Source organism: Pongo pygmaeus, chromosome 5 (assembly GCF_028885625.2).
Source record: "Pongo pygmaeus isolate AG05252 chromosome 5, NHGRI_mPonPyg2-v2.0_pri, whole genome shotgun sequence".
Lineage (NCBI taxonomy): Eukaryota > Metazoa > Chordata > Mammalia > Primates > Hominidae > Pongo > Pongo pygmaeus.
The window spans coordinates 27,353,063-27,380,000 of NC_072378.2; the positions used below are offsets into that span (position 1 = coordinate 27,353,063).

The 26,938-nt window shown below is 39.1% G+C and overlaps 2 protein-coding genes across 4 annotated transcripts in view; one reads left to right on the top strand and one right to left on the bottom strand.

Annotated features, from left to right (window-relative positions):
- Nucleotides 1–8,371, top strand: part of ZNF391 (zinc finger protein 391) — an 83,173-nt gene extending 74,802 nt beyond the window's left edge. The window contains exon 4 of the transcript XR_008503051.2: nucleotides 7,470–8,371. The gene's annotated coding sequence lies outside the window, so the exon portion shown is untranslated. The remainder of the gene's footprint in view (nucleotides 1–7,469) is intronic.
- ZNF184 (zinc finger protein 184) lies at nucleotides 1,466–23,634 on the bottom strand. 3 transcript variants are annotated; one of them, XM_054490564.2, is made up of 6 exons: nucleotides 23,447–23,634; nucleotides 22,763–22,908; nucleotides 18,328–18,395; nucleotides 8,039–8,165; nucleotides 7,580–7,675; nucleotides 1,466–3,978 (listed from the first exon to the last, which is right to left on the bottom strand). In XM_054490564.2, exons 2-6 carry the CDS (start codon nucleotides 22,767–22,769, stop codon nucleotides 2,021–2,023), a joined length of 2,256 nt encoding a protein of 751 aa, XP_054346539.1. In that variant the 5' UTR covers nucleotides 22,770–22,908; nucleotides 23,447–23,634; the 3' UTR covers nucleotides 1,466–2,020. The 3 variants fall into 3 exon arrangements, with proteins under 3 accessions (XP_054346539.1, XP_054346538.1, XP_054346540.1); XM_054490563.2 differs by having other exon boundaries at nucleotides 23,203–23,616; XM_054490565.2 differs by having other exon boundaries at nucleotides 23,106–23,587.
- Nucleotides 23,635–26,938: the final 3,304 nt, after the last annotated feature.

Here is a 26,938-nt window from a genome sequence, read left to right on the forward strand (position 1 = left end):
TTAATAGTAGACAATTCCTTGCCTCATAAACAACTGGCTGGCTTTACTGATAACTTCCGAGGTCTTTTTATTTCTGGGCAGTTTGTTAGCAAATGTTAAACCTGTAAGGGAATCCCTCTGTTATTTTTCTGGATTCATTACAACTTCAAGGAAAAAGTTATAACTTCTGCCAATTCTCCCCTTTCGATTTTAATTTGGGGCCAAGGGTGGTGACTACACCTGTAATCCCAACACTTTGGGAGGTCAAGGCAGGACTGCCTGAGGCCAGGAGTTGGAGACCAGCCTGGGCAATATAGCCAGACCCCATCTCTACAGAAATTTAAAACAATTAGCCAGGCATGGTGGCATGCACCTATAGTTCCAGCTACTTGGGAAGCTGAGGCAAAAGCGTCCTTTAAGCCCAGTTTGAGGCTGCAGTAAGTTATAATCATGCTACTGCACTCCAGCCTGGGTGACAGAGCAAGACCCTGTCTCTTAAATTAAAGAAAAAAAAAAGATTTTAACCTTGCTCTACTCTCTCAGTATGGTAAATATTAAGAAACTGATGTTGGTATTATACTAGATGTTTATGGCATATATGACTTGTATATTACAATCAAGAAAAAAAGACCAAGAAATGGTTTAAAATAACTTCCTCCCTCTGCTCTTAAAATAGAGGTAAGGAGAAAAAATGGTAAATATGTGACTTAGTTCACCAAAGTGTAGTTAGACGTGTCTGAGCAAAAGGAGCAACGGTAAATCCACCTGCTTTGGGAAACAGGAATGTGGTCTGGAATAGCTAGTAGAGATGTTTTTGAGAAACACAAAAAGGAGATACAAAAACCAGGATCATGTGAACTTCTGTAATCTCACTGACTGTCGATACAAATACAAGCCAATTTTTCTTTCCAGTGTACACATTAGGAATTTAAGAAAAAACACTGATGCCTGGGTCCTATCTCCTAAGGCAATTAGTCTCTGGAGTTGTAGGGCCTTGGCAAGATAATTTTGTAGAGTTCTCCAGGTGTTATGGACTTAATATATTCTCTCCAAATTTCTATGTTGAAAGCCTAATCTGCAATGTGATGGTATTAGGAGGGGGGCCTTTGGGAGGTGATTAGGTCATAAGGGTAGAGCCCTCACCAATGGGATTAGTAGTCTTATAAAGAGATATGAGAGGTTGCTCTGTCTCTGCCTAGCACCATGTAGGAACATAAGAAGAAGACAGGTGTCTGCAAACGGAAATGGGCCTTCATCTGACACTGGATCTGCTAGCACCTTGATCTTGGACTTCTCAGCCTCTTCCAGCTTTAAACAAATTTCTATTGTTTAAGATACCTAGTCTATTGTAATTTAACATAACAGCACAAATTAAGACACCAGGTGACTCCAATATGCAACCAGGGTAAAATAACACCAGTTTAAGTTGTAGAAGTGGAATTCTATAGTTGTGGTAAACTCCTAGAATATTAAAAACAGACTAGAAGAAGAATAATAGTAAGTTTTAATATTCTTACTGAGTTAGGCTATTATATGCAATTGAATTGTTAATTTGAGGGTATTTTATAATTCTTTCTATTAGGAACCAGTTATCTAAACAATGTAAATGCATTACAGCAGGAGCATACTAGATCCCCAATCTAGTTACTGAAGCACAAATTCTATTGGAAAAACATGCATAAACATACACATTCTAGATGCAACACAGCAAAATGCTGATGTATAGTAAACCCATTCAAGAAAATATTGTAAATATACAAAACTGATTATAAAACTCCAAACTACCTTTGAAATAATCTACTCCAAATCCTTCATTCCATAAAGGAAACTAAAGCTTAAAACAGTAGAGTTTTCTAATGTCACAGAGTGGCTTAATAACAACTGGATTAGTTCAGCCCAATGTACTTTCCATTCCATAACATGATAGTGAAAATCTAAAAGATTTCAAGGAAGTTTCTAAATCCACTCTGATTCTTCAGTACTTAACAAAAGGACAAACTAAAGTAAATATATCCCCTAAATTATGATGTTCCTAGAATTTTCATATGCCAGGATGCAGTCTTTGATGTTTGTTGAGAGCAGAGCGATATCTGAAGGATTTTCCACAATCATTACATCCAAAAGGCTTCTCTCCTGAATGAATTCTCTGGTGCTGAATGAGATATGTGCTCTGGCTAAAAGTCTTTCTGCATTCATTACAGTTATAAGGTTTCTCTCCAGTATGAGTATTCTGATGTTCAGTCAGATGAGTGCTCCGGCTAAAGGCTTTGTCGCATTCATTGCACTTATAGGGCTTCTCCCCAGTGTGAATTCGTTGATGCTGAGTTAGATGAGAGCTCTGGCTAAAGGTCTTTTCACATTTATTACACTGGTAGGGTTTTTCTTCTGTGTGAGTTTTTTGATGTTGAGCAAGAGATGAACAATGTCGAAAGGCTTTACCACACTCAGCACACTCATAAGGCTTGGCTCCTGTATGAATTCTCTTATGCTGTGTAAGGTGTATGTTCTGGTTGAATGCTCTCCCACACTCATTACACTTGTAAGGTCGTTCTCCAGTATGGATCTTCCTATGCTGAATAAGGGATGAACCATAACTGAAGGTTTTCCCACATTCATGACACTGATAGGGTTTCTCTCCAGTATGAATTCTTTCATGCTTAGCAAGAGATGAACTCCGAATAAAAGCTTTCCCACATTCTTTACATTCATAAGCTTTCTCTTGAGTATGAGTTTTCTGATGCTGATTAAGGTTTGAGAGATAACTGAAAGCCTTTCCACATTCACTGCATTCAAAGGGCTTTTCTCTCGTGTGAATTCTCCGATGTTGAGTAAGGGATGAGCAGTAACTGAAGGCCTTTCCACATTCATTGCATTTGTAAGGTTTTTCTCCAGTATGAATTTTCAGGTGTTGAGCAAGGGATGACCAGTAACTAAAAGATTTTCCACATTCTGCACAATCATAGGGTTTCTCCCCAGTATGAGTTTTTTGATGCTGAGTGAGGTTTGAGTGCTGGCTGAAGGCTTTCCCACATTCATTGCATTCGTACGGTTTTTCACCAGTATGAATCATATGATGACGGATAAAAGTTGAGGGCCCATTGAAGGCCTTTCCACATTCATTACATTTATAGGTTTTTTCTCCAGTATGAATTTTTTGATGTTGAGTAAGGTGTGTGCTCCTGGTGAAGGTTTTATCACATTCATCACATTTAAAAGGTTTTTCTCCTGTATGAATTTTCTGATGTTCCATAAAGTGGCCTCTCTGGCTAAAGGCTTTTCCACACTCATTACAAGTGTATGGCTTCTCGCCAGTATGAATTCTCTGATGCTGAACAAGATGGGTCCTCTGACTAAAGGCTTTCCCACATTCATCACATTTATATGGTTTTTCTCCAGTATGAATTCTTTGATGTTGAGTAAGAGATGGACCCTCAATGAAGCCTTTTCCACACTGATCACATTTATATGGTTTATCTCCTGTATGAATTCTTTGATGGTTTATAAGGTTTTCACTCCGGCTGAAGGCTTTTTCACATTCATTGCATTTGTAGGGTTTTTCTCCAGTATGTGTTCTCTGATGGCGAATAAGAGCTGAACAATAACTAAAGGCTTTCCCACATTCATTGCACTTACAAGATTTCTCTTTTTTAACTGGGTTTGAATTCTGTTTGATGCTTCTTTTAGTAGAGGTCTCTTCTGGAGATGGTTCTTGTGTTACAAGGTTTGAACTCACATTGATGCTTTTCCCAAATTCATTATTTACAGGGCCTTTTTCCCAACTGGGTATTGTCTTTCCAGTTACCTTTATTTCCTTTGGCAGTGTCTGTTGGTTTGCCTGCTGCCTCTCTAAACTGCCTTCATATTCCCAACTTTCTAGCAAGTTGGAACTCCAAGAATCATCTCTTTTGTGTTTTTCCACTATTACCTCTGGAGATAGCTCTTCTTCAGAAATGTCAGGCTCTGGGGCTGACACATTATTTTCAAGTCTTGTCTCCCAGTCTAAAAGAAAAAGAAAATTCCAGTGTTCTCTGAATAGAGAAAAAATAAACTGCTATTGTGGGAATAATATAATGATACTAAAAAATAAATCCCTCAGAAAATTCTAATGGTTTTCAAATATATAGCCATATTATTTGGGGAGAAAGTTGGAAGGAGCTAAGGAGAATTATAAATAAAATACGAAAGTGGCAAAAGAATGTCTAATTCAATTTCATAGATAATCTCTAAGAACCAGTAAGGAAATACATTTAACGTAATAGTTGATTAAAAAGGTGACAACAGAGATGGCTAAGAGTAGACAGAAATGAACTGAACCTGAAGGGGGCAGTTTGAATTGGGATTCCTTGCTAATAAACAACAAAACAAAAAATCCAAGAACCATGATTTAAAGACAGAACAAACAGGAAAGATTTATTAGCTAAGACCCCATGTGTTTTAGCCTGGAACACTGAAAATAATCACATCATTGCTAGATATGGGAAGAGTTGTAAATAGTAGAGAAATAATTTAGCAGGGAGAAACTAACAAGTTCAAATCTAGGCATTTTGAGAATTAAGAAAAGAAATGGAGAGCTGGACTATAGTAGCGTTTGTGGAAGTGAAAGATGCCAACATCAGAATAACAAGGATGTTCAAATGTAAGATGGAAAGTATCAGCTCAAAAAAGGACAAGAGTAGCTAAAGCCTTAGAAATATATGTGAAAAAGAGCAGAGGCAGAGGGAAGATCCTTGAGAATAGTCAGGGTAACAGAATTAATAAAATATACCAATGAAAGAAAGCAGTTTATCAGCAAACACACAAAACAACAGAAGAAACATAACCAGGAAAGTACATAATCAGGAAGTAAATGTTGCCCAAAACAAGAGAGATGACAACTAAAAGAAGCAGGGTAGTCAATGCTGGCAGTATCCTTAAAGAACAGTTTCAATGGTATCAGGAGTTTACAGCAGACCCCAGAGGATCCTGAATCTTTCCCATATTGCAAGCCCAGTCACTATCACTACCACTACCACTATCACTGCAAGCATGAGCAGTGCAGCAGACCTCAGAGCTGCCTAGCATCCCCTCCACACCTGGCACTACAGGTAATAGCACAGCATGTATTAGTGTAGGCAGCCTCACAGCAGTAGAATTTCTACAGGAGGGACGAGATCAATACAATACAGGGTTTGGAAACAGCCGATTGTTCAAGAAATAAATATGTTTTCATCAACAGAAATGATACCAAGGAAGGTATGTTTGCACAGCAGGTAGCCATAAAGAATACCTCTGGAAGTACTTCACAATGACAGATATGGAGACCATGGAGTCTGATGCTGTTAAAGACCATGGAGTCTGATGCTGTTAACATCATGGAGTCTGATGATGTTAACAGTGCATGGAAGTGGCAGATCTCCAACCCTGGTTGGAGTTCCACTCAAAGGCAACATGAAACAGGCCATGACCAATGTTATCTATGTCGTCATGTCCTCTACTCAATAACCAACAGAATTACTAGAATATAAGGGGCAGGGCAAAAAATGAAGGGATGGAGAAAGTTCCCAAAGACCAGATTGAAAAATACCATCCCTATTGCAGAAGCAATTCTCCCTTTACTACACACAAAGTCTACAGACATTGACTATAGTATTCTGATATCCCATGTGTGGAGAAGTAATCAAGGGTGTTGACAACCAGGGGACAAGAAAACAAGATAGACCAGTGAGACAGATACATATCAGGGTTATAGATCATGATCCTGAGGGTCAAGATCATCAAGACAGCTCCAAGAAGATGGCAATAAAGAGGATGAGGGAAATTAGGTAGACTAGGCCCAGGGCTAGTGGCCAACTCAACATAGGTACTGTCACAATATCACTAGCTGTAGAGATATCTACAAAACTATACATCATTTTTATAAAGACAAAAGCAGCCAACTCACCAGCTAAGAATAAATCTATTCTAGATGCTGATAAAGATAGAATTGAGGGCTGATTTACCAAGACTGTCATCATCAGGTCAAATTCCAGCAATAAAAAGTAACCAAAAGAATGGAGCTAAATATCTCAAGTGCTTGCCTTCTATTCACTGACCAGGTAACTGGAACTATAAAAATTATCTATGCAACATGGGGGTGGGGGTTATTATTTTTGCCTAAATAAATCTTCCTGGTAAAAAGTATTTTTTGAAAAGCCTAAGTTTTTCAATATACATTTAAATGGTTTAAAATGGTTTTTTATCTGGTCAAGTAAAACTTCATTTTAATTTGTAATAAAACTTGACAACTTGCTTTTTCCAAAAGTTAACTAACCATAAGCCCCAGTTATTAAAGTTCTTCTTTTTTTTTTTAATTAAGCTTTCTAAAGTATGTTCCATGAAACCATTCTAAGAGAAAGATTTTACAGATGTGTTATGAAAAAAAAAGTATTCATGGTTGGAGGCAGGGCGGGGGTTGGGGGATGTTACATTCTATGCAACCCTGTTGAACATTCATAACACCTAACTGCCTACTTAAAAAAAAAATCTCTGAGTGGTACTCCAGTTAGAAACTTGCTAAAGTTTGAACATGGCATACATTTTTCCCCCATAAAGAAGAACCTCACCTACATCCCATTAACTCTAGAGACGTATCCCTTACCTAGAATGACTAGGTTTGTTCGTTTTTCCAGGGTCAGATCCTTAGGTTACTTCATGCAGTTTGGAAACTGATGATTTAGAAGAAAGTTATTCGTAATTTCAAAAACTGTATGATAAAGTGATAAAATCAGAAGCTAGCTAGACGCAGTGGCTCACACCTATAATTGCAGCACTTTGAGACGCTGAGGCAGGTAGATCACTTGAGCCCAGGAGTTCAAGACCAGCCTGAGCAACATGGCAAAACCGTGTCTCCACTAAAAATACAAAAATTAGCCAGGCATGGTGGCGTGCACCTGTAGTTCCAGCTACTCGGGAGGCTGAGGCGGGAGGATTGCTTGAGCCTGGGAGGCAGAAGCTGCAGTAAGCCAAGATTACGCCACTGCACTACAGCCTGGGCAACAGAGTGAGACTTTGTCTCAAAAAAAGAAAAAAAAAATCAGAAGCTATACATGTTACTAGGTAAGAATTAGGTGATAAAGAAATGAAGCTGCAGTTATGGAATTAATTTTTGTTGAGTTTGCTTGGGAAAGAAAAGAGAAACTGAATGGTGGCCATAAAGATTCATATTGTGGAGTAAATCTATTTGGAAATATAGGTTATGTATTTCTATTTAAAAGTACTGGGAATGGAGCCCATAGATCCAAAATAAAAAATTGTAAGGACTGAAAAGTATGGTGATAATTATGAGATCATGGTCCTAAAGGAAGTAGAAAGAGATGTAATTCAGAGTCCAGTTTGAGAGGTGGATTTCATAAAAAGGTAGGAAGGACATCTCCTCAAAAAGGGGCATAACATAGAATATATATTGCAACAATTAGTGACATAACAAAGCATAAGAAAGTCCAGAAAACAGATGTTTTCCCATTTCTCCACAGGAAATACTTTAAAGGGAAGAAAGTACATCTACACTTCAGACATAAAATCCTCTCTTATCAGGCTGACAGTCGGAGTTAATGATATTCATCTGCTGGCATCCATGACTTACCTGCAAAGGTACCTACTGGAATGCTTGGCTCCATGATCCATGGCTCTGTCCCTTGCTCTAACTGGGAAATCACATCAGGTTTAGAAACTTGGAGTCCTGTTCATTAGGGAAAAAAAGAAAGAAACCTGCAGTAAGGGAAAAGTATCATATCAGAATTCAATCACCACTTTGTCTTTAGAAGAAATGATATGTAGTAAAAACCTGATGGGAGTGGATAGCATATCAAGCTTTAGTGTTACCAGTTCCCAGACACGGTGGGAGTATAATTTGGGAACTGATCGGGGTTCGGGAAAATTATTATTTTGTCCCTCTGCTTGCTAGGATGGTAGAAACCTTTTCAAAAACTTTAGAAATTTAGAAATTGTTGGTTACTAAACTTAAAGGCAAACTCCCCTGAGCACAAGAGAGAACCCTCCTCCTGCACACCCCTTGATATTAACTCAGAGAAGTTATCCTTACCTATAGAGACCAGGTGTGTATAATTTTCCAATGTCACATCTCTGAACAAGTCTCTCTGGTCAGGGTCCAGCTGTTTCCATTCTTCCTGGGTAAAGTCCACTATCACATCCTTGAAAGTCACCGATTCCTGAAATACCAAACATATTTCTGCTTAGCCGTAAGCATTTACTTAGGAAAGGGGTAAAGTTAGCAATACTGACAGAAGTAAGGCAGTCTATAGGATGTCTGCAAAATGATCTTGACATTTTCTCCTTTATAAAATAAATGTAAAAACAGTGCCTCACCCATTGGGTTATTGTAAGAATTAAATAAAACATTCCATGTGAAATGCTTAATTTAACGTCTGGCATATAATAAGTGCTCAGTCAATATGGCCATTGTTGTTGTCCTTCATCATCATCATTACCATCATCATCTCTGGGTTCCAAGGTCTGCTAAGTATTAATGGTTTAACTATTATCATCAATATTTTTCACTACCTACAATGTGCAAGAGCACCCAAAGGTTTTTTGAAAAAGAGAGGTGGAAAGACTTGCCCTAATACATTTCAAAAGATAAAGTAATTTAAAAATGGCCTACTCTGGAATAAAACAAAATGAAATAAAACAGAAAATCCAAAAACAGATTCATATTTATAAGAGTTAAAAGGCATTAAGCAGCTTTCAAATTGGTTAAAAGTTAGTTAAATTAAAAATAAGTTAAAAGTGAAATTAGTTAAGATGGATTAGTCACTAAATCATGCCATAACAAACGACTGTCTGTGAAAAAAAAATTAAGGTGAGATCCTTACTTCACAACACACACAAAAATTCCTGCCAACCTAAAGATGAAATTTTAAAGAAAAAGTCAAAATAAAATAGAATAAAAAACAGGAAAATATTTGTATAAGCTTGAAATCTGGAAGGCAAAATTTACATGATGGAGAGAAAGATCGATAGATATAACCACATAACAATGTAAAACATCTATAAGATATCATAAACAAAAGGCAATTTAACTAAAAAGCTTCTGCACAGTAAAAAAAAAAAAAAAAAAAAAAATCTACAGAGTTCAAGACAACCTGCAGAAGGGGCAAAAATATTTGCAAACTATTCATCTCACAAGGGACTAATATCCAGAATATACTCAAATCAACAGCAAAAAAATAAATAATACCATTAAAAAGTGGGTGAAGTATCTGAATAAGCATTTCTCAAAAGAAGACATATAAACACCCAAATATATGAAAAAATGCTCAAAATCACTAAATGCAAATCAAAACCATAATGAGATATCATCTCACCCCAGTTAGTCAAAAAGACAAAAAAAAAAAAACAAATGCTGGCAAGGATACACCACTGGTGGGAATGTAAATTAGTACAACCATTACGGAAAACAGTTCAGCACTGTCTCAAAAAAACTAAATATGGAACTACCATATGATCCAGCAATCCCACTAATGGGTATTTATCCAAAGTGAAGGAAATCAGTATACCAAAGAGACATATGCATCCCCATGTTTGCTACGGCTTTACTGACAACAGCTAAGATATAGAATCAACCTAAATGTCCATCAACAGACGAATGGATAAAGAAAATGTGGTATATATACACAATGGAATACCATTTAAACAAAGAATAAAATCTTGTCATTAGTGGTAACATGGATGTACCTACAGGACATTATGTTAAGTGAAATATGCCAGGCATAGAAACATAAATATCGCATGTTCTCATTCACATGTAGGAGCAAACAAAAACAAAACGAGCTCATAGAGAGTAGAATTGTGCTTACTAGAGGCTGGGAAGGGTAGAGAAGAGGGAAGGCTAGGGAAAGACTGGCTAACAGTTACAAAGTTACAGGTAGATGGAAGGAATAAGTTCCAGTGTCTATAGCACTATAGTGTGAATATGGTTAACAATAATTTAGTGTATAATTACAAGAAAGTAGAAGAGAGGATTCGGAATATTCACAACACAAAGAAGTGATAAATGTTCAAGGTGATGGATATGCTAATTATCCTGATTTTATCATTACACATTGTATTCACGTACCAAAATATCACTCTGTATCCCATGGATACGTACAATTATTACATGTCAACTAAAAATTAAGGGGGAAAAAAAAAGATCAACTACTCACAACAATAGCAACAATAAAGGCCAACAACCCAAATAGGCAAGTCACCGGGGAAAATGTGAAACCATGAAAAGATGCTCCCCTCCCCTAAAAATATAGTTAAACAGTAAAATATCAGACTGGGTAACACTGCTAAAGTGCTCATGTGTACTATGGTGGAAACAGAACCCAAATGCAATCTATCTGGGGGGCAATCTGACAAGATCTATCAAAACTTTAATGGATATACCATTTGATCTGTCTTCCTACTTCTAGGAATTTATTCTTCAGAAACACTTCTAGGTACAAAGACATATGTACAATTGCCATTTCAACATCATTTGTGTGGAAGGAAAAAAAATCAAACTTACATGTCCATTAATAGGATAGTGGTTAAAAAATATATAGTACACCCATACTAAAACACTTTATATAGATAGTTATCAAATGAGGTATATCTATATGTACTCATTAGAAAATATGTACACAGGAGGACAGGCATGGTGGCTCACACCTGCAATCTCAACACTTTGGGAGGCCGAGGTGGGAGGATTGCTTGAGCCCAAGAGTTCAAGACCAGCCTGCGCAACATAGTGAGACCTCATTGGCACTAAAGATAAAAACAGAAATAAGCTGGGCATGGTGGCACGCACCTGTAGTCCCGGCTCCTCAGGAAGCTGAGGTGGGAGGATTGCTTCCGCCCACAAGTTCGAGGTTGCAGTGACCTATGATCATACCACTGCACTCTAGGGTATAATCCTACTTTTTATGAATAGGAAGAAAGTTTATATGTAAATGAACAGAAAAAAATCTGAAAGAATACTCAACCAAATACTATTGGTGGGACTGGGTAGTGGGACCTACAGGCAATGCAGGCAACTTCCTGCTTTTTTTATTGCTATGTATTTAAAACTAAGTGAGAGAGCAATAACTTTGTTTAAAAAATATAAATACATTAAATCATTAGGACTTCTCCCTCTAACCATGACAAAGCAACTGGACTAGCTCTTCCAATATAAATAAAACTGAACAATACATCTGAAACAAGTGTTTTCGTATTTTGAACAGCAGGCAGGACAGAAGTGATACAGAGAAAAGGGAAACACTAACACGAGCCCCAGAATCCCCTTAACTTTTTGCCTGAGGCACTGTCCATACTGCAGAGCAGGGAGGTAGAGCTCTACCAAAGCAGTGGTCTTACTGAGCTGAGGAGACAAAGTTGAAAGTTCAGAACTACTGAGGCAGGGAATCTGCAGGATAGATATTGGAGAGGAGGAAGCTACAGAGAAAAGGAATACCACAAATCTGGTGTAAATACAATCTCCATGGGCAATGCAAAGTTACCAACATGACATAACTGAATAGAGTTGAGAAGTTATGTGCACAGTCGGCTCCCACAAACAGTTCCTGGACACTTTAGGAGCAGGGCCAGTCTAGACTGTGAGGAAAGAGTATAAGCAGCAGGTCTGGTTGGCTCATTCCTTGCTAAATTCCAGGGACGCCTAGATCCTTGGTTCTGACCCTTGAACAAGCTCTGAAAACTAAACCTTTGAACACTTCCATGGTCACTAATTATCGACATAATTCTGTGTGCCTAGTCACTGATTAATGATGTTATTCTGTGTGCCCAGTGCACTGGGACAAGATGTACCAAACTGTCAACATCGTTTAAAGAAACATGGAAATTTATGAGTGTACCAGGTGCCGAGTGTGGGGTCTACACTATAGCTGGTCGTATGGCAGGTAAAGGCCAATGTGATCAGCAACCTTTATGAATTCGGACTCCAAGACTCAAGCAGGATTCCCTGGGTAGACATTTCTCACGTTTCTGTGGCTCACAGTAACAGAGAAAGTGCATCTGTATGATCATCACAGAGGGAGGACTCAGAAGCCTGTACCTGATTTCTCTGGACTCTGCTTATGAATACCCTTTTCCTTCTGATCCTCTTTTGTATGCTTTGCTGTAATATTCGTTAGCCATGATTTATGCTACGGAGTCATATGAATCATTCCAACAAATCACTGAACTAAAGCGTGGTCATGGGTCCCTGAAACACAGCCCTAGAGTAAGGCTACACTAGATCAGCCCTAACAATGCTTACAGTTTAAAATATAAATGTCAATAGAATCAAGCCGTGGCCAAGATGGAATTAACAATTGGATTTATTCTCCCACATGAAATAAACAATACATTCCAGACAAAATGAAACAAAAGTTTACAACACACTGAACCTCAGGTAACAAAGAAAAGTGATCCCTGAGAATCAGGAAACAAATGAGGTGAGCCCTACAATTGCTCTAGCTTACTGCCTTAAGAGTTACCAAACACTGGTGTAGGGAGGTGGAACCTAGGAGGAGCCCAGCAGATTTCTGGAACTCAAGAGATAGAGCTGAGAGTTTGGGAAAATCAAGGTGACTAGAGTTCACAGGGCACAGTACTGGAGAGGAGAGAGCTACACAAAGAGAGAAGCAAGGAAAACTGCAGAGGTTCCCTCTTGAGTATTCAGAAAAGTACCAATCTGTGCATGGGTGTGATGAGACTATACGAGGCCAGTGAAAGAATCATCTAAAAGGAGTCAAGGGACCAGTACCAGCACTCAAAAAGGGTTAGAAATACATCAGCCAAAATGGAAAACTTCATAATTCATGAGGCATTGGGTAGAATACTCAGAATGGTCCTGCCTCTATGGTCAGGAATAAATAGGCTGAGACCAAATGCTGTTCTGGGCCCACTTAACAAATCTTAAAAGGCCTGAAAGGAACACACTGTTTCCAGTAACTTAACTGCATCCCAGAATAAGGTTCCAGAATTTTTTTTTTTTTTTTTTGAGACGGAGTTTTGCTCTGTTGCCCAGGCTGGAGTGCAGTGGCGTGATCTCGGCTCACCGCAAGCTCCACCTTCCAGGTTCATGCCATTCTGCTGCCTCAGCCTCCCGAGTAGCTGGGACCACAGGTGCCTGCCACCACACCCTGCTAATTTTTTTGTATTTTTAGTAGAGACGGGGTTTCACTGTGTTAGCCAGGATGGTCTCGATCTCCTGACTTCGTGATCCACCTACCTCGGCCTCCCAAAGTGCTGGGATTACAGGTGTGAGCCACCATGCCCGGCCAAGAATATTTTATATGACTATAAAAATATTCAGAACCCAATAAGGTAAAATTCAGTGTGTGGCATCCAATCAAAGATTATCAGGCGGCTGGCCACAGTGGCTCAGACCTGTAATCCCAGCACTTTGGGAGGCTGAGGCAGGCGGATCATGAGGTCAGGAGTTTGAGACCAGCCTGACCAACATGGCGAAACGCAGTCTCTACTAAAAGTACAAAAAAATTAGCCAGGCGTGGTGGTGCGCGCCTGTAATCCCAGCTACTCAGGAGGCTGAGGCAGGAGAACTGCTTGAACCCAGGAGGCAGAGGTTGCAGTGAGCTGAGATTGTGCTGGGTGACAGCCTGGGTGACAGAGTGAGACTCTGTCTCAAAAAAAAAAAAAAAGTATCAGGCAATGCAGAGAAGCAGGAAAATATAACCCACAATAAGGAGAAAAGTCAATCAATTGAAACCAACCCAGAAGAGATGTTAGAGGTAACAGACAAGAACATCAAAAGTTTTTATGACTGTATTCCATATGTTCAAAATGTTCAAAACGTTAGGCAGAGATATGAAAGACATTAAAAAAAAAAAAAAAAACTAAATGGAACTTCTTAGAGCTGAAAATGAGAACGTTTTGAGATTTAAAAAAATTCACCAGGTAGTATTAACAGAAGAGTAAGCTTTGAAGAAGAGAGATTAGTAACTTCAAAGACACAGAAATCAAAGCTATTCAAAATAAAAGAAAAAAATAATTTTAAAAAGCTCTAGGAGAACTTTAAGTTGCCTGCTTTATGTGTGATTGGAGTACCGGGGCGGGGGGCGAAAGATGAGAGAGGACCAGAAAACATTTTTGAGGCAATAACAGCTGATTATTTTCCAAACTTGATTATAACCACAAAAAATTGCACCAAAATACATCATAATCAACTAGTTTAAACTCAGTGATTGAAAAAAATCTTACAAGTAATCTGAGGAAAAAAGACACACAAATATAAAAAAACAAAGATAAAAACAACAGTAACTTTTTTGTTAGAAACAATAGACACTGGAGCAACATCAAATACTGAAAAGAAGAAATCTGTCACACTAGAATTAATAAACAAAGGCAAAATAAAGACTTCTTTAGACATAGAAACCTGAAAGTATTATTCACAGCAGACCTACACTACAAGAAATGTTAAAAGGAAGTCCTTCGACCAGATTAAAAAAAAAAATACCAGATGAAAATATGGTTCGACACCAAGGTTTCTCAACCTTGGCGCTATTGATATTTTGGACCAAATGATTCTCTTAGATAAGTGTGGGGGCCTGTCCTGTGTATGGAGACATCACTGGTCTCAACCCACTGGATGCTAATAGCACTCCCTACCAAGTCATGACAATCAAAAAAGTCCCCTAACACTCCCAAATGTTGCTCCTTGGGGAGCAAAATCACTCATGATTGTGAACCACTGATTTATAAAAATGAATAAAGAATACCTAAAAGGATCATTATACAATGAGCATTGTAATAATTATACACAATTATTTTCTTATTACTTAAATATCTTTCAAAGATAATTGGCTGCTTAAAGAAAATAACAACAAAGTATTATGGGATTTATATGTAACAAGTAAAATATATGGCAACAATAGCATAAAAACTGTGGTGGGGGGGAATGGAAATACACTGTTCTAAGTAAAATGGAATATCACTTGAAAGTAAATGGTGATTAAAACAAATATGAATCCCTAAAGCAACAAGTAAAATAGCAAAGAGTTATGGCTAACAAGCTAATGAAGGAGATAAAATAGAATCATAAGCATATTCAATCCAAAAGAAGGTAAGAATAGAAGGAAAAAAAGAAAAAAGACAATACAAATAGAAAACAAACAGCAAGGTAAAAGACTTATCCATATCAAAAGTCACATTATATTTAAATGTAACACATTACATGTAAGATCACATTGAATACAAATGGTCTAAACACCCCAAGAAGCAGAGATTTCCAGATTGGATAAAAAAAGCAAAACCCGGCCGGGCACAGTGGCTCATGCCTGTAATCCCAACACTTTGGGAGGCCGAGGTGGGCGGATCACGAGGTCAGGACATCGAGACCATCCTGGCTAACACGGTGAAACCCCGTCTCTACTAAAATACAAAAAAATTAGCTGGGCTTGGTGGCGAGCGCCAGTAGTCCTAGCTACTGGGGAGGCTGAGGCGGGATAATGGCGTGAACCCAGGAGGCGGAGCTTGCAGTGAGCCGAGATCGCCCCACTGCACTCCAGGCTGGGCGACAGAGCAAGACTCTGTCTCAAAAAAAAAAAAAAAGAGCTTCTATCATGTGAGGACATGAGGAGAAGCCACCATCTATGAACCAAACACAGAATCTACAGGCACTTTGATCTTGAACTTCTCAGCTTACAAAACTGTGAGAAATAAAGCTCTGTTATTTAAAAAAAGAAAAGAAAAGAAAAGAAAAACCCGGCAGGGCGCGGTGGCTCATGCCTGTAATCCCAGCACTTCGGGAGGGCGAGGCGGGCGGATCACGAAGTCAGCAGATCGAGACCATCCTGGCTAACACGGTGAAACCCTGTCTCTTCTAAAAATACAAAAAAATTAGCCGGGCGTGGTGGCAGGTGCCTGTACTCCTAGCTACTCGGGAGGCTGAGGCAGGAGAATGGCATGAACCTGGGAGGCGGAGCTTGCGGTGAGCCGAGATCGCGCCACTGCACTCCAGGCTGGGAGACAGAAAGAGACTCCATCTCAAAAAAAAAAAAAAAAGCAAAACCCAACTACATGTTGCTTGTAAGTAACTCACTTTAAATATAAAGATACAAATAAGTTAAAAGCAAAAATATATAAAAATATATACCATATGTCAAAGTAAATTTCAAGGCAAAAGATATTACCAGGCATTAAAAACACCATTTCTCAACGATAAAGGAGTCAACTGATTAAGCGAACATAACAATCCTAAATGTTTATGCACCTAATAACAGCGCTTCAAAATATATTGTGCGAAAATTGGTAAAACAGCAAGGAGAAACAGACCAACCCACAACAGTCTGAGATTTCAATACCCCTTTCACAATAACTGATAAAACAAGCAGACAGGAAATCAGTAAGGATATAAAAGACTTGAACAACACTATCAACCAAGTTGACCAAACTGATATCTGTGGTATACAGAACAAAGCCCTCCCAAAGATGTCCATGTCCCAACCCCTGAAACCTGTGAATTTGTTACCTAACATGGCAAAAGAGACTTTACAAATGTGATCAGATTAAGGGCCTTGAGTGAGGAAATTATTCTGTATTACATGGGTGAGCCTAGGGTAATCACAAGGGTCTTTATAAGAGGGAGGTAAGCATATCAGAGTAGGAGACAGAAAGACAGAAGACAAGTCAGAGTCAGAGGGAGAGAGAGAGAGAGAGATAAATTTGAAGATGCCACAGTACTAGCTTTGAAGATAGAATAACTAGACAAAGAACACAGCAGCCTCTAGAAGCTGTCAAAAGCAAGGAATAGATTCTTCCCCTAGAACCTTCAGAAGAATGCTGTCCTGACAACCTATTTTGGACTTTTGACTTCTAACACTGTGAGTAAATTGTGTTATTTTACGCCATCTAAGCTTATGGCAATTAATTATAGCAGCAATAGAAAACTAATACATCTATAGAACATTCTATAAAACAATAGCAAAATATACATTCTTTTCAAGTGCTCACTGATAGTTTACCAAGATGTACCACACTCTGGACAAAAAAACAAGTCTCCATAAATTTGAAAGGATTCAAGTCACACAAGGTATGTTCTCTGATTATGGATATTTTCACTCTCTTGATTCTGGTAATGGTTTCATGAATGTATATATGTCAAAACTTATCAAATTATATATTTTTAAATATGTGCAGTTTACTATCACAATATACCCCCCAATTAAAAAAAAAATACCAAAAGTACTTGGGCTGAAAGTGGGAAGAACTGGTACCATTTCTTTGTTAAGAAAATTCAGTTATGGGACAGGAATTAAGCAGGAGGGAAATTTTAAGAAGGAGGAGGGCTTGAGGTTGATTATGGCTGGTGAGCAATTGTTACCTTTTTTGTCTAAGTTCTCAATTAGTCCAGGTCACTTTTCTTCCATTAAAAATCATTAATGGTTCATAAATGGCCTACACAATAAAGCCTTCAACTTCTCATCCAGGTATTCAAGGCTTTCATATTCTGACTTCATTCAATCATTTGTGTACCACTTGCCATAAACCATCTCTTCCAAATTTTTCTGAATCCTGTGTAACATCTGTTAATCCTTACTTATGAACTTCTGCTTATAATCTTCTCTATACCTAGAATCCACACCTCCATCCCCACCACCTTACTTGTTCAAATATCCAAATGTCACCTATTGTTTTAGAGGCATCCCAAGTCCCCCATCCTCCATGAAACTCTCCTAATCCATCCAGACCACATACATTTTTCCATTCTCTAATATCCACATTACTCATTTCACCTTTCTTACATTTACCTGTTTTATTTTCTAGCAGTCATTTTGGCCTATTAAAGGATCAAGTTTTGGGGCCTGGCGTGGCGGCTCACACCTGCAATCCCAGCACTTTGGGAGGCCAAGGTGGATGGATCATGAGGTCACGAGTTTGAGACCAGCATCACCAGCATGATGAAACCCCGTCTCTACTAAAAATACAAAAAATTAGCCAAGCGTGGTAGTGTGGGCCTGTAGTCCCAGCTACTCGGGATGCTGAGGCAGGAGAATTGCTTGAACCCGGCAGGCAGAGGTTGCAGTGAGCAGAGATCACCACCATTGCACTCCAGCCTGGTCAACAGAGGGAGACTCAATCTCAAAAAAAAAAAAAAAGGATCCAGTTTTGTACTTCTTTTGCTCTCCCATCCCTGGAGCATAGCAAGATACTAAGCAAGTGGTAAGTGGTGAATGTATTAGTTAAAGCTGGAGAGGCACAGCTAGGAATGCGGTTACTAGACCGATAAGAGCCCAGAATGAACTGCCAACGTTGATTTTTGGATAAATAGAAAAAACAAAACAAAACAAAAACCACAATCACCCTCTAAAGAATAAAATGGCCTTTCAAGAAACCACATCTTACCTGAAAACTGGCTGATGAGAGTAGATTATGTCCCCCTTGGAGAAGGGTGGAGTCTGGAGAGGACAGATCTAGGGGAAGAAGCAGGAGCCATATGACTTCTGTTCAATTTAGCTATTCCCAGCAATCCATAAATTCCGTTTACTCTTCTATTTGAAAGTAACAGAAACTATGCCATTTCCTTTATATTTTAGAATGCAAAAAAAGTTACATGATAACTGGGGCCCTGGTACGCTCCTCAGTAGGCTCAGGAGGTAAAGCATTGCTTTATGATTCAGTTTTGTACCTAGACACTTAGAAGTCATATGTATTATATGACTCAGTCTATGTTCCTTATTAAGTGAGGCAAACTATTTCTGCTGCCTTTTCTCTGCTACATATAAAATATGAAGAAATAATCCGATTACTTTCCAAAAGTCTTCATAGGCCCTTTGAAAACTTTGCTATTAATGCAAATTAAATATCACAATTACATATGCTACTTACTCTACCCACCCAACAGAATGTCTTAAATTAAACAGACATGGTCAATACTAATTGCTGGCAAGAATATAAAGCAATTAGAACTTTTTAGATTGGTATATGGTATAAATTTATCAACCACTTATTAAAACTGATAGTTTATACTAAGCTAAACATATGACTATCCTATGACTCAGCAATTCCACTCCTGTCCTTACATCCATAGAAATGCTTATGTCCACCAAAGACTTGTACAAGGATCTTCACTGCAGATTTATTCATAATATCTCAGAACTAGAAACAACCCAAATGCCTTTCAACAGAACACAGCATAAACAACCATGGTATTTTCATACAATGGATTATTCCAAAATATAAGAAAGAACTACTAACATAATTAACAACATGGATGCATCTCTTAAACATAATGTTGAGGAAAATAAGCCAGACACAAAATAATGCATACTGCATGACTATATTTATATTAAGTTTAAAAACCAACCAAACTGATCTACGGTAATGAAAGTTAGAATAGTACTTCTGGAGGGATAACTGACTGGGCAGAGGCACAAGATACTTCTGGGGCATTAGAAACATTCCATATCTTGGTTATACTAGTTTATACATACATGAAAATTTGAAAAGCTATATACTGTACAGTATTTGTGCACTTTACTGTATATAACTTATACCTTAATAAACAAAACAAAAAAAAAACTTTGCTCTTGGGGGAATCCATTCAGAGTATTGGTTGACAGGAAAGCCTGATTCTCAAAATGACTCGTCTGCTAATTAATTATGTATAATTATGCAAGTCCCTTGTCTTCTTTAGGCTTCAATTTCCTCATCTTTAAAAGACTAGAGGCAAATGTCTGACAAACATACCTTTCAAAATCCTCTTGAAGAGGAGATAGCGGTGAGGAAAGCCAAACTAGGTACACCTGTTTCCACAAAGAAGTAAGACAAGAAGAATTTTCTCTTAGAAATTTAATGTATGCAGAAAGACTAGTGAGGGAAGATGTCTCTGGATATAAAATTTGAATGAGACTGGCCGGGCAGAGTGGCTCATGCCTGTAATCCCAGCACTTTGGGAGGCTGAGGCGGGCAGATCACAAGGTCAGGAGTTCGAGACCAGCCTGACCAACATGGTGAAACCCCGTCTCTACTAAAAATACAAAAATTAACCAGGCGTGGTGGCGCGTGCCTGTAATCCCAGCTACTCAGAAGGCTGAGGCAGGAGAACTGCTTGAACCTGGGAGGGGGAGGTTGCAGTGAGCCGATATTATGCCACTGCACTCCAGCCTGGGCGACAGAGCGAGACAGCATCTCAAAAACAAAAAAAAATTTAAATGAGACATGAGGTATGAAATAGACTAGCAATGCTGTAAGAGATGCTTGGTAAAAACTAAGAAAAAAACAATCAAACAGGTAAGGGTCAAGATGGATATTTATGACCACACATAGATGTGTGAGATAGTGGCAATAAGCCAAGTGAATGTACACCTGAAAAAAAGAAGGGAAACTCAATATTTTAGGCATTAACCAAGGCTTGTTAGGCTGGAAGACATAAGACCTTAAAACTATATAAATTTAAAAAAAAAATCAACTAAGGGACTAAATATAAAGACAGTGGGGAACATGAAGAATAAAAAGAAAAGCTAAATAATCAAACGGACAGAACCCAAGTAACTTCAGGGAATCTAAATTGCACCACTAAGGTGCAAGGGCAATCTCTTTGGGATACCACCATTAGGGTAGGTCAGTGCCATCTGATTTTAGTTCCAAGATTCAAATTCCAAAGAGAGCTAACTGGCCTAGTGTGGGTTTTATGACCAAGCCTTGTTTAAAAGAGAGCTGGGTAAAATTTACGCAAAATGATCTGATATAAAGAGACAAACTAAGAGATGGATTATTGTATGTGATGCAATAATCCTGAGTGTGAAACCTGATGGGAATTGTAGATAAATCGAAAGAAAGAAAAAAAAAACAAAAGTAGCACCATGCTGGCAAAAGTATGCCATAGACAGCTGAGGCAGGTGGGGGTGATGAATAATATGGAGAAAAGTAGTTTCAACTGTTTGGCTAAGTATGTAAGTTTCATTTTGTAAAAAATGTATTAATCAAGAAATTCTTAATTTATATTAATGGTGTGACTCAGAAAGTAGAGGAAGCAATAAAGGGAACTATTATGCTCAACTTGATCTTGACCAGTAAAGAAAAACTGTTTTGTAACAGAAGTCTTAAGAAAAAAATGAAGATATTATCTTGGAAGTTCTTAACAGTGAAAGAAAATGTTCTACATGCACAGACAGGTACCTAAGACTTTAGGAAAACAGAATCAAGAGAAATGTCTCAGGTAAGATGCTTTTTATTCCAAATAACAGCAACCAACAGAACCAAAAACAGCCAACAGTTACAGAAGCCAACTGTGTGCCTGGCACATAGTAAATGCTCAGTATGTGCTACAAAAGTTACGATTACAAGGAACAGAGGCTCAGTAAAGTTAATCCTAATGATAAAATTGTGAGAAATCCCCAAAATAAAGAAAAAACAAAGGCTTTTAATGAAACTACTTTGGCTGATTTAATTCTGAGAAACTTAGAATATATATATAAAAAAATCCACTGTAAAAAAGACTTGAAGTACAAAAAATTGAAGACAAGTATGGACCAAACCTACATTATTCACATGAATAATATGAATAATGTTAAGACTTCTAATGATATTATTTTTAACAAATGCAAAAAAGGACTGCATGATAATAGTTAGGTTAAATCAAACTTGATTGCACAGCCATACCTAAAGAATGTAAAGACAACACCAATGCAGAGGGAACTCTATAGGGACACGTCATAAGCCTCTGTCCTTAACCTGACCTGTTCAATGACATGTAGGAAGAAATAGAAGGAATATTCATCAAATCTGCTAGTGGCATTAAGTTAGAAAGGTCAGTTAAGGCACTGAATAACTAAATTAGGATTCATAATCATTCTGAAAGCATAAAACGTGACCAAAAAATTGAACAATCATAAATGTAAGTCATGACATTAAGGATAATAATAATTCCGTTACACAAAAATGGTGTAAATCTAGATCACTGCAGTTTATGTAAAAAAGATCTAAAGTTTACAGTACATCATTGATAGTTTTTAAAGCAAATGTGATCTGATGCCAAACAGCAGAAGTATAATCCGAGTCAAAGGAAGTAGTACATTCTTTCAGGTGCTTTTCAAAGCACATCCAAAGAACTATGTTTACCATTAGGCACTGCATTTTAAGAAAAATGCTGACAAGCAGGAGAGTTTTCAGAGAAGAGGTCTAGATACATCACATAGACCAATCAAAAGAAGTGAGGCTATATTGCCTAGAAAAGAATTTATAAGGAGGAGTTGTAACAGCTGAATTCACATATCTTAAGGGCAGCAGTGTGAAAGAAAGAACAGACAGTTTCCTTTTCTTTGGAGGACTAAGAACTAAGATCAACACAAAAGTTACAGGGACAAGTACATCTGTTTAATATAAGAAACTAAAAAAGAAAGCCAACAAGGGAATAGTCTGCACCCAAAATGGCGAGTTTAATGTCACACTAGTTCGGGTATAGGGTTGACAGCCATCTGCCAAGGAGATTTCAAAACTGACTCTTTCATTGAAGGGATAATTACCAAGATGTCTTCTGACTTCAAGATTATAATTTTAATATTTAATATTCAGAAGTCATGTGGGGATCACAGATATTCTGAATGATTATGTCTTTTCATTCCCCAATGGAACGAAAGAAAAAAATAAACTCCTCTCCCAAGTATCTCTCTATAAAAAAGAATCTCTCCCTACAATGTAATTCGGTTTCTTTGCTAATCCCTAAGCATACCGTTCCTTCCTTCCAAATCTCCTGTTCTGATCTCAAGTATTTGACCCTCCAGTCATGACTGTTCTCAAGCCTCCATCACCCCGCTCTCCCCCAAGTCGACCCCACTACCTTCCATCTCAGGAGCTCATCCCGTTCCTCTGGAACTTGAACACCAGGGTTCGCCAGGCAGCGTTCCTTCAGCTGGTACCTTGGTCTAGGACTCAGATGTCTAGCTCCCCTTGCAGGGAGTCTGCAACACGCTGAGGTTGTCTACCCTAAAAGACACAGGATGGCGTCAGCAGCATACGTCACAATCACACATCAGAGTCTTGCAAAGTGACCAAGAGGTGCTACACAAGAGAAGTGCCCCAAGAGAGCACTAGAGAGGTGTGTGGCACTCCGATGAACAAAACAAGAGTGGAGATCGGGTACGCGGGTTCTGCCTCAGATCCAAAAAACCCTTGGTGCCTACCCTAGAATCTGGCCGGGGCATCCACAGACCTGGTGTGTTCCCTCTGTGCACACTTGTGACTCACACCCCTGCGAGCTCGGATAACACGAAGACACACCTGTTGCAGAGCGTTAAAGCTGGAAGGTGGACAAGCAGGGCGGGGCCCAGCACCCGACTTCCCCTTAGGCCAGAACAAAAGAACAAAGCCCTCCAAGGGATCAGGGCGGGACCGCCCGGCACAGAAGGAGGCGAGGTGCGCCCCCTTCGAGGACTCCCCAGCTTTCTCCCGCAGAGGCCTCTAAGCGCGAAACACGAAGGGTGACGTCACGGGTCCGGAGGGCTGGCTGTTGCCATGGTGATACCTGAGCTCCCCTCCCCCTATAGAGATCCACACACTCCGATCCCGGGTCCGGAAGCGCATTGACCGCCACCAGACCTAACGCAGGGAGCCGAAGCAACTGGACTTCCAGAGCGCCAACCTCTTTCCACGCCTACAACCGGCTTCAACGGTCACTTCCGGTCGTTATGAGAGAGCCCCGCCCCGCACGCCAGCGCCGGGCGGGCACACTGGACTAGCGTTCCCAGAACACTCCGCGAAGATGTTTCTGAACTTCATTTCCCAGAGGCTTTAGCTAACGTCTACGTTCGCCCTGCGATGGTCCGCACATTTTCGCCGCCAGTCATTTGCTCCTGTTTCAGGTATGCGTGTGCATTGTAAACTTGTCTGATTGAACTGATTATAAGAAATACACGTCTACTGACCGGGCGCAGTGGCTCACGGAGGCCGAGGTGGGTGGATCACTAGGTCAGGAGTTCGAGACTCAGCCTGGCCAATATGGGGACACCCCGTCTCTACTAAAAATACAAAAATTAGCCGGGTGTGGTGGCGCGCGCCTGTAGCTACTCGGGAGGCTGAGGCAGAAGAATCGCTTGAACCCGGGAGGAAGAGGTTGCAGTCAGCCGAGATCGCGCCACTGCCCTCCAGCCTGGGCGGCAGAGCGAGACTCCGTCTCAAAAAAACAAAAAAAAAAAAAAAAAAGAAAAAAAAGGAATACACGTCTACACACAGTTTTAAAACGCAAACAATCATTACCTTTATTACATGTTCTACTTTCTATTTTCTGTTCTACTCTTTTGTCGTTTTGAAAATACTGGCAGTTACCCATTAAAATTGTTTTCACGACTCTCAAATGAGTGGCGACCAAAATTTTTTTTTTTTTTTGAGACGGAATCTAGCTCTGTTGCTCAGGCTGGAGTGCAATGGCGCGATCTCGGCTCGCTGCAACCTCCACCTCCCGAGTTCAAGCGATTCTCCTGCCTCAGCCTCCCGAGTAGCTGGGATTACAGGCATGCACCACCATCCCCAGTTAATTTTTGTATTTTTAGTAGAGACGAGGGTTCCCCGTGTTGGTCAGGCTGGTCTCGAACTCCTGACCTCAAGTGATCCGCCCGCCTCGGCCTCCCAAAGTGCTGGGATTGCAGGCGTGAGCCACTGCCCCCCGGCCCCAACATGTTTTTCTAATGCTTAAGGAAACCCGGAGATAATATTCCCATGTTTTGCCACTTAGTAAAGCATTTTATATGCCTGTGTCAGCCAGCACATAGCTGCAAGTGTAGCCCATGGCCAGTCTGTCACTGTGTCCTTGGCAGAAAAAAAGAATCCAACAAATCGGTAGGTTTTTATATTTAAGACACGGCACTTGCATTTTACTATGCTGGTGTGCATCCCCAGCATTTGGATTAGGGGCCAAGATCAAGTCTCTCAGACTGTTGGCTGACAAACATTAAACCTGGAAATCCTAACACTGAGTATATGAAAAACAATTACAGTCAAGGGAACATGATAGAGAAAGCTTCGGTCATCTTAGAGAATGCATATATTGCCATGAAGAGAACATTGGTTTAAAAAAAAATGTTCAAGAGAATGAAAAGACAAGTCACAGACTGGGAGAAAATACTTGCAAAATACATATCTGATAAAGGATTGATATCCAAAATATATAAAAACTCTTAAAACTCAACAATAAGGAAACAAACCGATTAAAAAAATAGGCCAAAGACCCTAACAGATGTCACCAAAGAAGATATACAGATGGCAAATAAGCATATGAAAAGATGCTCCACATATGTCCTCAGTGAAATGCAAATTAAAACAATGGGATGCCACTATACACCTGTCAAAATGGCCCAAATCCAGAACCCTGACAATACCAAATGCTGACAAGGATGTGGAGCAACAGGAACTTTCATTCATTGCTGGTGGGAATGCAAAATATTAGAGCCATGTTGGAGGACAGTTTGACAATTTCTTACAAAACTAAACATACTCTTACCATATGATCTAGTAACTGTGTTCCTTGGTATTTATGCAAAGGAGTTGAAAATGTATGTCCACACAAAACGTGCCCAAGAATGTTTATAGCAGCTTTGTTCATGATAGGCAAAACTTGGAAGCAGCCAAGATGTCCTTCAGTACATGAATGAATACATAAACCATGGTACATTCAGACAATGAAATATTCAGTAAGGAAAAGAAATGAGCTATCAAGCTACCAAAAAGGAAGAAGAACAGAAGAACATTAAGTGCATATTGATGAGTGAAAGAAGTCAATCTGGAAAAGCCTACATACTGTATAATTCCATCTACATAACATTCCTGAAAAGGCTAATCTATGGAAACAGCAAAGATTGGTGGTTGCCAGGGGCTTGGGGGAGGGGAAAAGGGAAGAATAAGTGACGTTCAGTGGATTTTAAGAGGGAAGAATAAGTGACGTTCAGTGGATTTTTAAGGCGGTGAAACTATTCTGTATGATATTGTAATGGCGAATACATGTTGTTATACATTTGTTAAAACCCATAGAATATACAGCACAAAGAGTGAACCATAACATAAACTATGGTCTTTAGTTAATAATAATTTATCAACATTGGCTCATCAATTTTAACAAATGTACCACACTAGTGCAAGATGTTAATAATAGAGAAACTGGGGGAGGAGGGGAGAAGGAAGGAGTATACTGAAACTCTACTTTCCGCTCAATTTTTCTATAAACCTAAAACTGTTCCCAAAATTTTCTATTAAATTTAAAATATAAGAATGTTAAATATGCTTATGGTAAGGTCTCAGAAGGAAATTAATGACATGCAATTAGAAATTGAAGGAATGGTTATCTTGTTATAAAGTGGGAAAGACTTGGCTGAATTGTATTCTATATTTGGGTGGAAAACAGAATTTGTACATGATGAACTTGAATATTTAGTTAAGAAGACTTCCACGTAAAATGTGGAATGTGCAACCTGGTTAGTTATTGTTGCTTATGGTGAAATGCATGAGGAAAGAAATAAACTGAGGAAGGAACTATTCAGCACAAAGGAACCAGCACTCATGATTTGGAAAACTTTTAGCCATACCTTATACAAATGAGGCTTTCAATACATGTTGAGGACACAGAAAGATATAATTTTTGTCTTCAGTGACTTCTCTATCTCTATGTTGCCCAAAGTGGCCTCCAACTCCTGACCTCAAGCAATCCTCCCACCTTGGCCTCCCTAAATGCTGGGGTTACAGTCCATAAGCCACTGAACCCAGCCCTCAGAAACCTTTTGTGCTTAAAAAAACACCTCAGCAAAATACAAAGCAACTAGTGATACATTTGAACTAAAATTACTCATCAACTGTTGGCTTGTTTTATTGTAACAATGACTAGGGACTGGCCACAGCTGCAATCTTACTTGTTTTACTGGGCTGAAAACAAAAACATGGTAGAATGGGTCTCAGTAAAGGTAGAGAGTCAGGACTTAGTTGCAGGAAACAAAAACTAGTCCAGTTTCTACTTTAGCCCTAAATTGGAAAC

Bases quoted from the DNA above. Each gene is read 5' to 3' on its own strand.
- ZNF184 (XM_054490564.2), bottom strand. The intron at 7,676-8,038 runs GTAAGGATAACT...CCTAATGAACAG, and splicing joins TACACACCTGGTCTCTATAG to GACTCCAAGTTTCTAAACCT. The intron at 3,979-7,579 runs GTAAGTCATGGA...TTTTTCTTTTAG, and splicing joins TCCAGTAGGTACCTTTGCAG to ACTGGGAGACAAGACTTGAA.